Below are 18,655 nucleotides of genomic sequence, written 5' to 3'. Positions count from 1 at the left end.
CCTTATAAAACATCGTTATTTTAATACTGCTTAAATACAGAATTATGCACTAAATTAATATACACTACAGTACGAGATTGCTACATAACACGATAATGGCAATTCCAAGAGTATATCTCCTCGGAAGGATGGGAAGACAGGAAAGGGTGTTCCGCAAAACCCTCCACGCTACCTTCGCCGAGAGAACACCTTAAATAATAATCTCCCATTTGTCATCTCCGCAATTTTATTGACCGACTCTCGCCACCCAGCTAAATATGCAGATGGCCTTGTCTGTCTCCGCACGCATCTCAACTCACTCTCTCTCTCTCTCTTTCTCTCCCTCTCCTCATTGCGCATGCGCAATAGGTCTGGTTCAAAAACCGGCGAGCCAAGTGGCGCAAGCAGAAGAGGGAGGAGAAGAGGGAGCGTGCGACCACGCCCCCCGGGGGCGGCGTCGCACGGTGGTCCGGATCGCGAAAAGTTAGATAAAAATCAGATTTTCGTTGGATGTCTTTAAAAGTTGCTCCCTACAGGTTTTTTGGCAAGCTATTTTCATTTCTGCTGTTATTTTTACGAAAAAACTATTATTTTATGCGATATCGTGGAACTTAAACTTATCAACTGGCTAATTGTAGATAGATAAACGATTATCATGATAAATTTATGTAAAAAAATGATAATTAGTTTCATAGAATGAGTTAATGATCTTTCAAATTAGTCAATAAACAAAGAAACGGCTAATAGTAGGATTTTTGGGTGCATTGACTTACGTTAAAGAGGTGCGATTTCCAGGTTTCGTGAGATTCTTCTCTATTGACTAAAAAGTAATTATTAAATAAGTGTCAAAATAGTATTTAAGTGACTCTTTTATTCTCATAAAATCATGGTTAATTCCTCATAAATTTACAATAATGTATTTTAGTTGTTGAGCATCAGATTCTTCTGAATCCCACCCATCCTCCTCTTCGCATTCACTCGAAGAATTTTGCGACTCTTGCAAGACCAAGAGATCACGTACCTCCTGCGGAAGATCTTTAAGACCCCGGCATTTGTTTAGTTCAGTTCCTAATGTGCTAATAAAAGGATCCGATGTTAGGATCAGTCTCCGGAAAATATCCTCATTAGTGTGAAGTCGAGATATTTTTCTCATGTTATGCTCTTGATATATTCTAATGTCTTTACTACGAGATTCCTGGGCTTTCTCCGACAGATCTTCAATAGGAAGAAGAGCCGACTTAATGGCATCTGCACCATGTATTAACACTCTGTGCACTGTGGGTGGCATGTAAAACCAACCATAATGTCTCACAATATTCTCCGCTGTATCCATACAGAACTTATTAAATTTTACTGGATAAATCAAAACTCCGCAAGACAAAGACATTAAAACTGTTGAGAATTGAAAGATTAACTCTTCCTCTACTCCTGAAAATTAATTAACTATGTCATTTCATCTGAAAAGTGCTGCATAAAGCAGTAATAAAAAGATGTTTTATTGCAACAATGAAAAGAAAGCAATCAAAAACATTGATCCTCACCAGTTATTTCAGCCGATAGGCGAGAATGTTTGAAGAAAGGCTATGTTTCCATCACTGAATATACCATATTTTGGCTTCGGGGCATCAACTAAAAGGCCCATTCTCTTTTTTAATTCGTAGGTACCGATTAAAAAATAATAATACTAGAACAATATCCCAGGGGACCCCATATCACCATTAGAATACAAGGAAAATACGAACCAGAGGTGCTTTGAAGGTTGCGAAATTCAACATCAAGGAAATCAACAATTTTGTCCAACCAAGTGCAATAAGGTGGTTTCCTATTATTTTTTTATTACCTAAATCGAAAGATTATTACTCCTGGAGTACGTATTTCACGCTTTAAGATTTTTAAATGACGATATCTATTTTTCGCGATTAAATGAAAAGTGACAAATTTCAAAAAGTAGGAAAGTCCGTGCGACGCATTTCTGGTTCCCCCTCCCGCCTTGTGAGATGACCCTGATCGAGGCTCTGAGCGCTGATAGGACGCAGGATGCTAGGGAGTCCAAATGCATGCTGCATGCTGGTGATTGATCACCCCCTGCCAAACACCCTAGAGGTGGCTCGCAGGGTATTGAGTAAATGTAGATGATGCTAGAGGGTAGCTGAGTACTTTGCTGGCTGGTAGCGCTTGTCTTAAAAAAGTTTATTAATACCTTATCAAACGAAGAAAACTTTCCGACCTTAGCCAGTTTTAATAGGTGATTATTAAGACATGTTTCCCTGAGCTCTGTGCCTCATGCATGCATTGGTAACCTCAGACGATGTATACCTCCTATCCTCTCGTGTAGAATCTAGGTCCCTGTGACGTCACGTGGAGTGGAATCGCATGGGCGCCAATCTGGCCTTTTTCAAATGAGGATAAAAGTTGACCCTTGCCATTCGTCTAAACCGGTATTTCAAAAACCAAATAATTTGTGTATTATGAATACACTAATAGTGGGTAACGAATCGCAATCAATGCCTTTCGTTTTCTTTGATGCAGGAAACTACCCTATTCCTCTTCAAAAAAGAAGAGTTTGATCGCGAACTAGCTCGCCATCTTCTCTCGTAGGAATAAAAAAATTTCATGTTTAAAAAATTATTAAGCTCAAGTTTTGCCTCCTCATCTCCGTGTATTCTGAAACAACTCTCTAGATATGCATTCAAATTCCTTTTTCGAGAATCCATGGTTTTCTCATTTTTCTCCAGCATTTTTTCGTGCAGTTTACGCCGCGTAAATGCCCATGACATTGCGAGATGCCCATGCGAGATCACTGTAAATCACAATAACTGTAGCCAAAATAGTACTTCGCAATTAGTGATGGGTATGTGTTCACATCGACAGAAAAGTTGAAACTGAAGGGGACCAAAATGTTACGACCGGAATTTGGATGGGCTTTAAAAGAGGAGTAATATTTACCCATGGAAATTTGGGTATTCCCCTGGATAACCTGTTGGGGTAGGGTTGGAATCCGTAAAGAAAATGTGAAATGTTTGGATTTTGAGCGAAAATGCATACTAGCGGCATGCGGCTAGCGGCGGACCTGCAATAAAATCCGTCCAAAAGGAAGCGGGTGAAGGGTAAAGACCTCATCTATTAACACGTGCAGCTTCACTTGCAAGCCAGACAGCCCCTAGAAAAGCAATAAACTCAAGTTGGGTGGAGCGTCATGTGGCAAAATAGCAAAATGACAAAAGATGGCAAAATGTCCCGACTAAAGACCCCTTCCCACTTCCCTGAGGTCCCACACGTGTTCGGGTAACGGGTCTCTTGCCCCTCCGGATTGAAAGAAAGAGAAGGCGGTTGTGGGTTTCCCTGGTAGCAGTGCATGTAGCCTGTCGTATTTACTTCAAAATATGTATTACCAAATGCTATTGAAGTCGTTCTGAGAAGCGATCGACGAAAATATTTTATCTCCTCTCCCAGCGTCCCAACTTAACCTAATTCAAATTGTTCCGAAATTATTCTACTCGTCCACACACAGGTAAAGTTTGGAGGATTACAAAGTATAAAATAGGTTTTAAAAATTCTCAAATTCTTATTTTTGTGATTCTGACCCATGAAGCATTGGGAGACGCAATTTACCATGTGCCTACTCTGCGCTGATGCTAGCGTGTCGAAGCTCACGTCTACTGCGGCTAGGAACATAAATCGCTGTTATTCGCTGACTCGCACAGATTTGCAGCTGATTTCTTTACTAATATAATTATAATACTGTATTTTATTGTCACAGTTAGGCACGTATAATTGAAAATTAGACGCGCCGGAAGGAAAATGAGCCACAAAACATCCTTATAAAATACAATCAATACAACCACCTAAAAATCACACTCAAGTAATTAGTTCAGGCTTATATTCGTCGGAGTGTGCGGTATTCATAATTAAAATAACTTTATTTCAGTCCATAAAAATTCCATAGAATCACCTAATACGGTTAAAAGGTGAAACGAATATGACGAATGCGGGTTTTTAGTTGATTATCACGTCCCTTTCATGCTCTTAGGATACATCTGCCACGAGTACAGGTCAGTGGGTCTAGAACAAATAGTCATTATATAAAGCATGCGGCCAGTTGACCATTTGAAATTGTTCTAAAAAAATTAAGTTTATCACCCATTTCATTAAAATGAAAAATTTCAAAATCAAAATCACTAAAATATTTAAAATTAAAGACATTTTCAACGAACTAATAACTACCTCCTCCGCCCACATAAAAGTTTCTGTGCTCTTTGCTTTCGTATTTAAATTTTCTTCCCGTTAGACCAATATATACACCACACTACCATCATTGCAAAAAATACTTTGTACTCGCAATTTTTATCCTCATCCACATTCCGTGATTATAATAAATTTTTTGGACAAAAACCAAGTAAATTTAATACGATATCCTAACGCCACGTCGATGGGAAAGCCATTTAGATGCTCGTAGTAATTTACGGTTTTCGAATAAAACCTCAAGAGCCACACAATCAGTCACTCCGCCTCCTAGACGACGAATATCTTTTCGATAGAAGGGTGGAATTTACATTCCCGCCTGGGCCCATGTACATCCGAAATTACCTCCCCAAGATTCCTCGGAAATTTTTGGACCAGCACAGTTCCCACTCCCCATGCGACGCAGTTCTTAATCATAATAATATACTTACTCTACGCCAGGATGTACGGTATAAGCACTAAAACTTTCAATAAGATAGCGCAAGAATTATGCGACCAATACGCCACGATAATGCAAACACGACCAGTTGAAGGGGAGGGAAACGTCTTCTAAACAAAATCCGGCTTGCTGATTAACACCACTCGAGGAAGTGGACCAGTTCTCGCTGTCAAAGGATATTTCATTTCTGAGGACGAATGTTCGCGCACGTGCTTAAGACACGAATGCACTCGCAAGTAATCTGGCGCCTATGAGCGCTCTGACAGCGCACTCTTTGGCCGGGCTCCAATATCTCTCCCGCAAGAAATGAGAAGACGGTGAACGCACGTGATCAGCAATTTAAAGCGAGGCGTCTCGAGGAGCGCCCAACTAACTTCACGGTCACCTACCCAAAGGGAGCCAGCCACTGCCCCACATTCGCCCGACAAATGAAAACTTTTCCAAAACCCTCTTGTTTGACGGTCAATTATTTCCTCGATGAAATATGCAGGCTTCTCCCCATGCCAGGAGAGTTTCTCCTACGCCTTCCGAAGTGCCATATCAAAACAGCGAGCATTTTGGAGAATATTTGACGATGCATTCAGCATTGGCGGCCTCGGATCCAGCCAACTTATTTCCTAGCCTTTTCCGCAGAACGAGGGTTCGAGCCCCAAGAGGGAAACATTTTTATACTTTGGGTATAGGCATTCATTGGCAAGGCTCAAATATACTGTTTTCGGATGCAGGTAGACATTGAAAATTAATTAAGGGAAAAAGTTTCAATTACGTCGATATAGAGATAAGAAAAGAAAATTTAGCACACAAAAAAATGGCTTTTTTTCGAAATATAACAAACAGAACATTAGCAACCGGAGCACGTCAAACCAATAGTTTCATCCTCTATAATTGTATTCGCGAGGGATAGGTGCTAATAACGAGATGCAATTAAATATATTTTCAAATCGTATTACATATTTGCTATTTGGTCGGTCTGAGAAGGACGCTAATTTGACAGTCACACCTTTATCATAAGGTAGATCCGCATAGATTCATACTTCTACATTTTCCGTGGTAACGAAGGTCCAAAGACAATCAGTACTGCAACATTTAGTACAAGCATTTAAGAATAAACAGAGGCCTTAAAATTCTATTGCCAATCATTGATAAAATATGTCAATTTATTCTATTAAAAACAATCATTGAAACAAAAAAATAACAAAAGTTTTAAGTCACTATTTGTTTCTATAAATTGCCAGACCAATTTCGTGAAATGAGTTGATTGTAATAGCGTCTATTGCGGCACTATGAATAGGCAATTACAGTTTAGTGAACGCATTCACGTGTTATGCATATGTTCCTTTTTTAGATCATTCAAACCAAATTCCGCCAAGCCTTGGACAAAATTGACTCTTGTGGTTAACAATATCAAGAAAATTTGGAAAAGCGTCTTAATTTCATTATAAAATGAAAAATACATAGATGAATAGATTACAATCAACTATTTTCCTAAAAGCTTTTAATAGATTTTCTTTTTTCTCTTATCTTAACCTTCTTTAATTAATAATCAAAAATCCCTGTAGTATAGGTCATATATCATTAAATCATAAAAACAACAAATAGATATTTTTTGACCATTGACCAAAGTTATGAAGAAATCAGTAAGAAATACAGAGCAAAACTTGTCCTCATCTTAATGCTATTATGAGATAAGACACAAAAATCCGTGAATGAATGATCATGCGAGTAAGTCAGGGTCACCGACATAAAAAAGTGAACTTCATGACGACGCCTATGATCTTCCCGTAGAGTAAATGATATTTTCAAGTCGATTGGAATACTCGACGAAGCCAAAGTCTCCAAAGCCGTCCCTGCAAAGGAGTATGTACAGCCAAGCGCGTTATTGGATTAGGAGGGAGTTTTTCCATTCACCCCTTCAATTCAAGAGCGAATGTAATGGAGGAGAAAGCGACCCGAACGAAGCTCGTTTCGGAACACAGTAAAGCCTTTAGCGGCGCCGAGTAAGATAGGGCGGCAAACCGTTTGCAAATTTCTATCTCGTTACACTTTCTAAGCATCCAATCCCTTCTAAAAACATATCCATTCCACACCAACCAACTTGGAACCCAAACTTTTTTAACACGCGCTAAAGAATATGTCACTGTAGCAACATGTCGATCAACTCAAATGTGTCACATATTAGGCAATCACATAGTTACTATTGAAAAGTTGGTAGCAATGTGTTGGTAATCCACCATGAAAATTTTTCGTACAATTTAAGTGAAAGCAATCCGTTTCATTTAAGTACATAAAATAATTTTGTTACAATAAAATACCTTTCATTCACCTTAGTTCTATTAAAATAAAAACGGAAAAGAGTAGTCATCTGTACCTATCGTTCTCTTTCATAGGTAATCGGAAGAGCAGAAAGTACTTACATTGAGGACGAATCGTTTTCAACTATTTTTTCCCATACAGTCATTGGTCCGTCTTTGTGGGACTTGCTTTTTTGCCACTGGTAGATGTCCTTTGAATCCTCATCAGCCAATTAGTGACGAGTAAAAAAGGGAGGATAAAATTTTAGTGCAAATTCCAATGCACGCTCTCCTTATTTATTAAAAACTGAACTCCATAATATCGGGTGTTCACAACCGAATTTCTACGAAAATATAGGAAATACTGGAAAATTTCTTTGAATACTCCCCCATGCAAGCAGAGAATTTTAATTCAAACATTAAATTAATGTCGTTAAACAAAGGAATGCATGTTAAAATATTCATGATTAAAAAAGATAAGACTCTCAGCTCAACCTCTTCCTTTTCAGTGAAACATAACTTAGGAAGCAGTTGCAGAAAAATATTTATCCAAACAAAAACGGAGCAAAATATCGAAGATTGAAGAATTTCGTATGATGTTAGAAAAATGTCATTCTTTTACCTTTTCATCTTTACACTACCCCGCCTCAATACGCATATTGCGGGAGGTGCTAGGAGACGAGCCATTAGCCAGTTAATGTAACAGCAAATCAAGTCGTAGTTAAGGTGATTAGACTGACTTCTAACTTTTGCTCAAGTGTTTCTTTTATTTTTCCACGGGAAAACGAATTCCAATAATATACCTTAGGGAAAGTGTTGAGGGAAATGAATGAGCCTTTTCATATTACGATGTACCAATTTCGTATGCGTAGATAAAAAAATCTTACTTTTAACAAACTAGTAGTAAGTGGAAATATAACTCAAAGTAGATCGATGCTAGGAGAAAATAGTTCACGTAGGGCTCGAGAAGGAGAGTTCTACTATCTAGTCGTGCTAGCTCACCAATGACCAGGTAACGATCAGAGTAATTACGATCTGAAATGGCCACGAGGGTGGCTTGGTCGCCTTGACTCCACATGCAGATGTTCACGAAAGCGATGGCGAATGGGGGGCGGTGGATGAGAAATCCTCGAAATGGTCACCGCTGAGGGCGATGAGATAGACAACGAATGAGCCCACGAGGCGGAAGGAGTGAGCAGGACTTGAAAAAACAGTAAAAATTGAAAAAATGTTGCGTTAAAGGCAATGGTAATCGGTGCTCAGTCATTTATACAGATTAAAGATAAATAAAAAAAGTCACGGGTTGTACTTTGAGTTGGTGAACTCAACGACCGAATGAAAAATACATGAAGAAGACTCGAAAAGGGGTGAAAGGAATCCAAGCGACAAAAACATAAACTTCTTGCAGAAGCAGCTAGACGAAGTGAAAAAATAACGGGACTAAATCACAAAGAAAATAGAGAAAAATTTCATTGCAGGATTGATCAACTTCAATAATGCTCTCATATTTAGGCGATAATGAGAAAACCTTCGACTACGGTTCACGAAAAAGTATAAACATAGTAATTGATATAGGGCTTCATTGCAAAGCATACATTTCTACATTAAAGGACCTTACAATGAGTCCGGTTATTAGAGCTGTCTCGTTTAAATGTCTCCTTGAATTACTAGGGAGTGCAATTTTTATGACCGGGGAGTTATTTTTCCGTTATTTGCCCTTAGGACAACCGGTTACTCAGGTAGATTCACGCTTAACGCCGCAGGGGAAAATTACGTTGACCTTCAAAAGTATTCATATAGCTCAACCGTTCAAATTTTGAATTTAGGGTTGAACTAACAGCTATACAATTCACCGATTCTTTGGCTAATATCCAATGAACGCGCAAAAAAGGAAATTACTTGAAGAGACTGTTTTTTATGTCAAGAAATCCATGCAAAAACAAAAATGTCCTCAAACTCGCATGGCGATACATTTCTAATTCAGAAAACTTATGCCCTGATTAATTTATATCTAGCGAGATTAGCATTCATATCTAAACTTCTCGTTTTTCATCATCCTGTGCACACATTCTTACGGCTGACGACAGAGTTTAAATGCAAATCCAAAATTGAAATAAAACAGTTTACCACCGGTAGCAGGATATCACAGATCGAATGAAAATATTTCTCAACCCCTGGTCGTGACCAACCTTGACTAGTCATACAGATTCTTTAAATATTCCAAATTAAACTAAAAAACCATTCACATTAAAACACCAAATCCGCTACTACAGCGCCTCAGAACTAGAATCCAAATTTACGCTGACCGATTCTCAAAACGAGGTGTAATATGTGGCTACCAATTTAATAGAAGCTGAACCGTATTTTTAACCTCGACAGACGTGCAAAAATTAACGTGGATTATTATCTATACTTGGTAAAAATTTAAATATACTCAATATAAGACATCCATTAAACCGGCCATGGAAATTCCACTGATTATATTTTCTAACTTACCATTCTACAACAAAAAGTTGTGTTATTATCACTGCATGTTATATTAATTATCCATAAACGCAGTCTCTTCAAAAGAGTTACTAGCAATCCCCGCCAATGTACACAATTCAACTTCATATCAAAGCATCAGCCGTTACCAGCATTAATGCGTGAAGCAAACGGGGACCATTAAGACCCCGACCTTGAAGTGATAAGGACATAAAGAACAGAAGAACATATGCAATGTGAAAATAACCCTGTAACAACGCTCGTAGGATTTTTGAGCACTGTAGGTATTTTTTAGACTAGAGGGTAGGTCATCTAGCGGGACTATCAATGATTTAATTAAACGTAGCCTCCGAGGAAATCCGCAATGCGACAGATACAAGAAAGTAAGCTTAGAATCGGTCATGACGGAAAATAGCGTTATTATTCCCAAAACGCGTGCTCCAGAGAAAGAAAAGATGTCAAACATTATTAATACTGCCAATAAAATTCAATCGCTGAGTATACAAAAGCTTGGAAAAGAACCAACCGAAACTCTAACTACAAAATATGACATTAACCTTGTTGTAGATAATTGCCGTAGCGTAAAAAACAAGCGCGCCGACATCGAGCATATTTTTCAGAACGCAGACGTGGTCATGGGAACAGAGAGTTGGCTTACGGAAGATAGAAGCGATAGCGAAGTTTTTTCCTCCACAGTATAAAATTTACAGATGCGATCGACGCAATAGAACAGGTGGCGGAGTTTTTATAGCAGTTGAATCACATTTACACTGTGCCGCCCACGAAATAATTGACAACGAAATAGAAAGCGTACGGTGTACAATTAAACAACGAAACAAAAGGAGTATTCACGTTTGCTCCTTTTATAGACCGCCGAACTCCGAAGTCGATAATATGTACCTTCTAGAAAATCAAATATCCGAATTTACTCAGAGAGACAGTAAAAGTGTAATAGTAATCGGGGGGGATTTTAATCTTCCATCCATAAACTGGGATACTTATACTTTAAAACCGAATTCAAGGAATAGAGAAATCAGCGAAGTATTACTCAGCATGCTTGCAAATCAATCTCTTGCCCAAGTAGTTGACAAGCCTACGAGAGGAAATAAGATATTATTGACGGTATAAGCGATCACAGAGTAATTTTTGCAACGTTAAAAATTGATGTAGTGTCAGCCGTAAAACCGAAACGCAATATTTATTTATTTGATAAATGCAACTTCATAAAATTTGGCGAGATGCTTAATGACTCCTACAAAAAATTCGTAGTTACATCAAAGGACCAAAGCACAGACGTAACATGGAAAAACTTCTTAGAAATTCTGCGCCAAGCAATAAACGAACATGTTCCGAAAAAACTGAAATGTGATAATAAGGAACCTCGCTGGTACAACAACGACGACAGAAGGGAACTTAGGAAACAGAGAAAACTATACAACTTGTACAGAAAGTTCATTACGACACGTAATAAATTGAAGGAACTTGAAGCTAAAGAAAGTTACGCTGCACAACGCTCAATAACCAAGAAATCAATGCGCACTGCAATGCGAAAGTTTAAGAAAAGAGTACTTGGAGAATTACTTGAAGAGAATCCGAAATCATTTTGGTCGTACGCGAGAGAGCTTCAGGGAAAACATTCAACCGTAGATACGTTATTTGATAAAGATGGTAAACTTGTCACCGAAAACATGGACAAAGCTAACTCTTTAAATTCCCACTTCGAAAGTGTATACACTACTGACGATACTCAATTCAATTTAGACATCCCACATACTGACGAAACGATGGAAGAAATATCTATACAACGTGATGGGATAACTAAACAACTACAATCCATTAACCCATTAGTGCCCATAATTCCCTAGTTGTTATATTTGAACAATATTTTCAAAAAATGGTCTTAGGAGTATTTTAAACAACATATGTTAAATTTAGCACTCAATAATAATTTTTTCATTGTTTTCTGAAGTGGCAACTTTAGTTGCCGACGGGCACTAGCATAGTCAAAATATGCAAATTTCATTCCATCTTCGCTATTTTTCAGTTTACCAGTGGTTTTTTGAGGTTAACTTCTTCAAAATAAATGCTGTGCTCCTATTGTAATGCATTAGAGGAGATTATGAAATATTTGCATTCGGGCACTGCTATTTTATAATATTCTTACCATTTCCTCACACAAGAATGGGATGTTATTCTGATTAGATGGATAATGATTTTCTGTGAATTCAATAACCTATCACGACACTTTTAAAATGTTCTTTTGAACTTTATTAGCTTAAAACAATTGTTAATATTGCACATATATTTTTCAAATAAATCACATTTACAATAATGACAACACTTGATATGTTTCATTTTTACTAACAAATCAAACTTATTAACACGGACTGGCAGAAAAAACTCAAGATCGTATACATTTTCAGAAAAAAATGAAGCACAGTAATTTTAAAATGTAGTTTGTGCAAGAAATTATAGAATGAATATATTGAAAATTTGAACAAAATGTATTACTTTCATTTCTTTCACAACAATGCGCCCAAAGGAGCAATAGGAAATTAAAGAAACATATATTACACACTACGAATGAAAATCTCCGAAACATTTGTTAGCATGCAGTGGTGCATCACATTTTGTGCAAAGATACTGTGTTCTTTTTTTACAAACACGGCATCGCCGATACTTTGAATTCCCCCTCCCAATTATGTGATCTTTGTGATCTCGGCGAAAATTATTTCTCGGAGAAGACGAAAATGGTGACCGCACTCCTGGTGACAACGGGGCAACAGCAAAAGATTTGAGGAGAAAAATTGCACACTGGCGCCTGAATTCAAGTTGAGGCATTTCATTACCAAATAATCTTCTATAAAGAAGCCATCCTTGGACCACTGAAATGTCTACCGCCCAGGCAAAGAATGGCCACCACCATTTCTTTGTCCTAATTGCTGTGCGATAGGTTGCAACAAATTGGTCGCAAATATCCACCCCGCCCATATTTGCATTGTACCTAGCGATTGTACCTGGAACATCAACAAACTGAATCTTTTTTTCTGCCCTGGAATACCGAGTTGATTTTTTCATAGGCTCCACGGGATCACAATTTGAGAGAACGGTGACAACGGCGTTATCATTCCACCGTACCGCAATTAGATCAGAAGAAGCGGAAAAACCGGTAGAACCCCTGTTCGTCTTTTTCCAAGCCCTCTTGTCAGGTAGCTTCATGTTTGATCCGACTCGATTTTCTCGCAATGTCCCTGTTCCTCCCAATCCCTTTTTTGTCAACTCAGTTAAAAGTTCAACTGACGTAAATAGGTTGTCGAAATATAGTTTAATTCCTTTTTCAAGTCCAATATGCTCTGCTAAACCTAACACAACGTCCCCCCCTTGGCCCAACCCAGTGTCAGGAAGACGAGTGGATGAACCGCAGTAAGGCTCAGCATGGTGTATGTAGCCTGTTGGATCAGCAGCAACCCACAGCTTGAATCCAAAGCGAATGGGTTTTCCTCTAATAAACTGTTTGCTCCCATGCCGGCCGTAATAGGGAATCATGCTCTCATCGATGCTCAAACTGTTCCCCGGTTCTATCTGTTTGAATGCCTGGTTGAGGAAATCAAACAAAGGACGTACCTTGTACATTCGGTCACTCCCATTGTTAGCATCATTATCTGCCAGGTGAAGGTAGCGAAGTAAATTTTCAAACCTGTTTCGCCTTATTGCATCCGCAACTATTTTCACGTGGCAATCCGGGTCCACCTTCCAATACATTCTCTTTTGAGAGAGGCGGTGGTATCCTGACAAAAGCATTACCCCTATTAATGAATGTATTTCGTCACTTGTTGCCTCTAAACCATGAACAAGATGTTGGGCGGCATACCGATTGGTTTCTATGACTATATGATTCACTAAACATTCCGAAAAAATTGCTTTGAAGGCATCAAATGGGGAGTTCACAGTTTCGCGCAAATAGTCTTCCGCATTGGGGAGATATTTTGGCGATACATTTTCAATTTTGGAAGTAAAGTCCTGACAGTTTTCCTCCCAACATCGCACGGGGTAACAACGCTTTCGCTTCTTGGGCTTCTTCACGGTTAGCGTTACCGAGGTTTCACACATTTCACTGAAATGACCCCGTCCATTCTGGACCAATCTCTCCTCAGCCTCCTCGGAGAAGTCAGCAAGAACCTCTGACTGTAGAATACGAGCCGGAAGATGGCTGAAGTCTCCTTCCACCTCCTCGTCAGAAAGATCGGAATCCTGATCGCTTATCATTCCCTTCTCTTCAACGGGAGGGCAAATGGCAATGCTTTCGGGGAAAACATCGTCCTCCAATAGGGCATCTAGAATTTCATTCAGGCGCAAGCCTCGTTTAATACAATTCCTCTGGGCCCTAAAAGCGAATTAATAAACATTTAATGGTGTGTAACATAGCAAATGAAACCGATATTGAGTGTTACAAAAGATGATAATAAAGAATTACTAATCAGTATCACGGAAGCATCGCCTCGAGTAATGAATTTTACCACGGTTCGTGATATTCTCAAGCAAATAAATCAGAATTATGAAGATAGAATACCAAAAATAGCTCTCCAGAGGTGACTTTAGATGTAACATATTAATTATTTCGCCTTATTTCGATAGAATTTGCAAATAATAGTGCTTTTTCCCAATGCTAAAAAATAGGCAACCTGCTATTTAATCAAAAATATATCGATAATTTAGGAAAATTAAAAGAACAAAACACCGAATGATGCATGAAAAGTACAAAAGTGCTCAATAAAGTTTTAATAGCTACTGTTTAAGTACTTATACTACTTTGAATCTGAATTAAATAAAAAAAATACGAATGTTTGCAATTTTTGACTACGCTAGTGCCCGTCGGCAACTTAAGTTGCCATCACTTTTTACATTGGCATAGAAAAACAACAAAACCATATTTCTACGTAATAATTTGGATAGTAATTCATTAAAGCTTTCACTATAAGTTGAAAAATAAATATTAGTGAATATAACACGGAAAAAGACCTCAACTTACATGATAAAGAAGATCAGTCACCAGTCGTCGGCTGAACACCTGGAGGAGCTGCAGTAATCTGACCAGTACGCGAAACACAATCGAACTGACGAGGAACGAGCAACGCTGGCCAACAATGTAAGGTCTAGTAAAAACACACATGAAGAATCATATGAATTGACTACTTAGTAAACGCTGTATGAGACAAAATGTAGCATGGCAACGAAAGTTGCCGACGGGCACTAATGGGTTAAGAATAGGGTAAATCCACGTCAATTCAACACAGAAAAGTGACATTTTCAACCCGACCACCTCAGATTTCTTTCAAATTTGGTGTATTCAATGGTACTGGTAAGTGATGGAAAAATATCAATTTGTAGAGGTCAATGATGATTTTGACAAAAGTTACAGGTCCGCAAATGTTGTGAATTTGTCAAAATTTCAGCGTGTCTCTCTAAAGATAAATGACTATAATTCCGGTTATATTCAAGGTAGAAAAATGAAACTTATGGTTTTGGAAAGGTAATATATAGGGCTTTACAATGATATACAACACGGCCTATTTATAATAATTTTAATACTCGAGGTCATTGACCTTGACCTTTGACCTTGAATATCTCAAAACACCCCCCCTTCAATTTTTTTTATAAAAATATATGTTAATGCTCATACATTTTTCTACACACATACAAAATATCAAGATGGCACACTTAGGGCGTCATGCCCAAAAAATTATTTGTCTACAGAACTACACAAGCAAAATGCAAGAAGTACCACTTAAATATGAAATGCCCATTGTTGAACGGTATAGGTCATGGCTAAATCATTACAGTGTTACAGAAAACAATGTGATGGGTAGCTTCAATGAAAATACAGTTAAAATTGGTAAAAACCAGGGGTGGTTCCAAAGAGGAGCTAGGGGGGGCTAATCCCCCCTTCGGTATCCAATTTACACTAGATAAAATGGTAATTTTTTCGGGCCCCCTCCACTGCTGCAAGATTCAGGTCAATGCCTTCACTATTATTGCCACGATGAAAGAGAAAGAAAAGCAGATGATAATGAACCACAGAGGAAAGCAATCAGCGCCCCCATGCAGAACACACAATCGCTAAGAAAACACATAAATCGGAGCGTGAGTGGAAGACTATCTTCTGTGAGGGTCCACCAGGCGCTGCTTCTAAAGGAAGCATCCTAGCATCAGCTGGAAAAAATATCATTAAAAAATACGAGCACGCAAACGAAGGCAATGAAGAGGCACAGAATGAAAGCAGGCAGATATATCTCATATACACTTACTAAAAGTACACAAATGGAAGTGTAAGAGATAGGAATTCTTAATGAAAGACTCGGACGCCTTTGGTCTATCGCCCACGCTTTAGGCATGGCATTTAGAAGACTCATACAGTGCGTTGCGCACGCTTAGAGAGGAACTACGGGCATTTATAGTCACGCTTGAGTGGTTAATCTAATTAAGACTAATTTGCAGTTAACCTAATTACATACTTTCATTATTGAATCAAACTGTGAGAGACTAATCTGATTAGATTTAGAGGGTTTAATTTAGAGTGAGAATCATACAGTCATTTAAGCTACTTATCTGTTGCTTGTCCCATGGATGTCACTTCAGTAGGAACTACAGTGAAGTGCATGTGTGAGAATCAGACAGTCATTTAAGCTAATTATGTGTTGCTTGTCCCAGGATGTGACTTCAGTTGGAACTACAGTGAAGTGCATAAGTGATTTTTAGCACTATTTATTTTATGTGAAACATTAGTTTGTGAAAAATGGCTTTCAAGTCAAAAATGTACTGTTGCAATCCATTTAAAGAAGAAGGCCATGCAAGAGTAAAGAAAAATTTGAGAGACGTTCAGGATTGGATGGCAAATGAATCACCTAATGTATTGATAGGTGGGAAAATTTGCAGTAAATGCCGAAAAAAATTATCACAGAAGTTATCAGAACATGCTGAAGTAGCCTCTGCTATGCCAGGGACTTCCAAAGAAGATGTAAGTGAAGATGAAATAGCACCTGCTATTGCCCTGGATTATTTAAATAGTAGCCTTCAGTGTTTAGGTGCATCTCCTGTGAAGAAAAAGAGACTTCAAAATGAGAAAAATTACCCAAAAGAAAAATTGAAAAAGGTAGCCTCAGTTTTGGAGCATACTTTTTTGGAGCAACCTGAAAAAGAAGAAAGTGTAGAACATGCAGAAAGTGAAATCATAGCCCAGCTCAAAGATAAGTTTCATTGTTCAGACAGTGTATGTGACAAGGTACAGATTCTGACTGTGCTTCCGAAGAGCTGGAGTGTTAGGAAAACCATGAAAGAATTTTCTGCCTCAGATTACATGGTATGGAGAGCCAAACAATTAGTGGCAGAATATTGTATTTTAGTAACACCAAATCCAAAGCCAGGTAAGACATTATGTGAGAAAACAGTTCGATGTGTACGTGACTTTTACTGTGACTATAACATGAGCCGTATGATGCCAGGAAAAAAGGACTATGTGTCGGTGAAAGAAAATGGGGTTAGACTGCATAAGCAGAAGCAGCTAGTGTTGCACAATCTCAAGGAAATGTACAGATATTTCAAGGAAACATATCCAGATTTAAAATTGGAATCTCCAAATTTTGTGAATTGCGGCCGAAGCACTGTGTTCTCGCGGGTGCTAGTGGAACCCATTCTGTTTGTGTTTGCGTCTCCCACCAAAATTTTAAGTTGATGTTTGAAGGATGTAAATTAAAGGAGCTAACCAAGCACGAAGAACATACGTTACCATCATACAAGCATTGTTTAGCATTTGTTACATGCAATCCCGCTCTTCCAGCATGCTTCTTTGGTGCATGTCCCTATTGTCCATGTGTAGAAAAACTAAATGATTATCTGTTTGAACTCTTCCGTAGAAATGGCATAGATGAAGTTTCATATAAGTGTTGGTTAACTACTGGCAGGGCAGTTTTAGAGACTTTAACAAAATCAACGGATGATTTCCTAGAGGCATTTTCATCCAGTTTAAAGCAGCTAATACGACACTCATTCATAACACAACAGCAGTCACAATTCTTTAAAACTACAAAAGAAGAACTCAAAGTGAATGAATATCTTGTGGTTTGTGATTTTGCAGAGAATTACTCCATCATTCAAGATGAAGTTCAAGGATTTCACTGGAATAACTCACAAGCCACAATTCATCCATTCGTGGCTTACTATCGAGACGTTACATCTAATAAAATACAGCATGTGTCATATGTAGAAATATCTGACTGCCTTCACCATGATACCGTACGTGTCTATTGCTTCCAGCGCAATTTCATCAATTTCCTGAAATGCCACTTTTCAACTCCAAAGTACATTTATTATTTTTCCGATGGATGTGCTGCCCAATATAAAAATAGAAAGGATTTCATTAATCTGAGCTACCATCAGGAAGACTTTGGTGTCACTGCAGAATGGCATTTTTTTACTACAGCTCATGGCAAAGGACCTTGTGATGGGGTTGCAGGGACCGTAAAAAGACTAGCCACACTTGCAAGCCTCAAGAGACCTTTCGATAACCACATATTGACAGCACAAGAGTTGTTTCAGTGGAGCAAAGTAAATATCCCTTCATGTACCTTCAATTATACACCGACTACCCATCACGATGAAGACATGGCCAGGCTAAAGCATCGTTTCGAAAATACTAGGACGATTCCTGGTACCCATAAACTTCATTGTGTCATACCTATTAAAAAAGGTATAGTGAAGACAAAGGCATATTCCATCTCATCAGAGTGTAGAGGTGAGTCAGTGACAGCTGTGGTGAGAGAAATATTGTTTACAGACATACATGGATTCGTTGCTTGTTTATACAATAATCACTGGTGGGTTGCATATGTCGAACACACTTATCAAGACACAGATGAAGTACAAACCCGATTCTTGCACCCACATGGACCATCTCCATCGTTTGTGTTCCCTACCAAACCAGACAGTCATATCATCAAAAGATATGACATTCTCACAAGGCTCGATCCTTTGAAACAAACTGGAAGGACATACAGTCTCCCTGGATCAGACCTGGCGAACATCAACAATTTAATTGGAAACTTATGAGGTGAGTTGAAACAAAGTTTTATTATATTTTCATTGAAGCTACCCATCACATTGTTTTCTGTAACACTGTAATGATATAGCCATGACCTATACCGTTCAACAATGGGCATTTCATATT

At 38.4% G+C, this 18,655-nt stretch overlaps 1 protein-coding gene across 1 annotated transcript; it reads right to left on the bottom strand.

Moving 5' to 3' along the window:
• Positions 1-9,615: 9,615 nt before the first annotated feature.
• Positions 9,616-18,388, bottom strand: LOC124171297 (piggyBac transposable element-derived protein 2-like). The gene is made up of 3 exons (XM_046550444.1): positions 18,357-18,388; positions 12,803-13,819; positions 9,616-9,628 (listed from the first exon to the last, which is right to left on the bottom strand). Exons 1-3 carry the CDS (start codon positions 18,386-18,388, stop codon positions 9,616-9,618), a joined length of 1,062 nt encoding a protein of 353 aa, XP_046406400.1.
• Positions 18,389-18,655: the final 267 nt, after the last annotated feature.

Source organism: Ischnura elegans, chromosome X (genome assembly GCF_921293095.1).
Source record: "Ischnura elegans chromosome X, ioIscEleg1.1, whole genome shotgun sequence".
NCBI lineage: Eukaryota > Metazoa > Arthropoda > Insecta > Odonata > Coenagrionidae > Ischnura > Ischnura elegans.
This window is presented reverse-complemented; position numbering and strand designations above follow the sequence as displayed.

Bases quoted from the DNA above. Each gene is read 5' to 3' on its own strand.
- LOC124171297 (XM_046550444.1), bottom strand. From the start codon at position 18,388: ATGGAGATGGTCCATGTGGGTGCAAGAATCGG. The intron at 13,820-18,356 runs GTTTGTACTTCA...ATTCGCTTTTAG, and splicing joins CATGTGGGTGCAAGAATCGG to GGCCCAGAGGAATTGTATTA.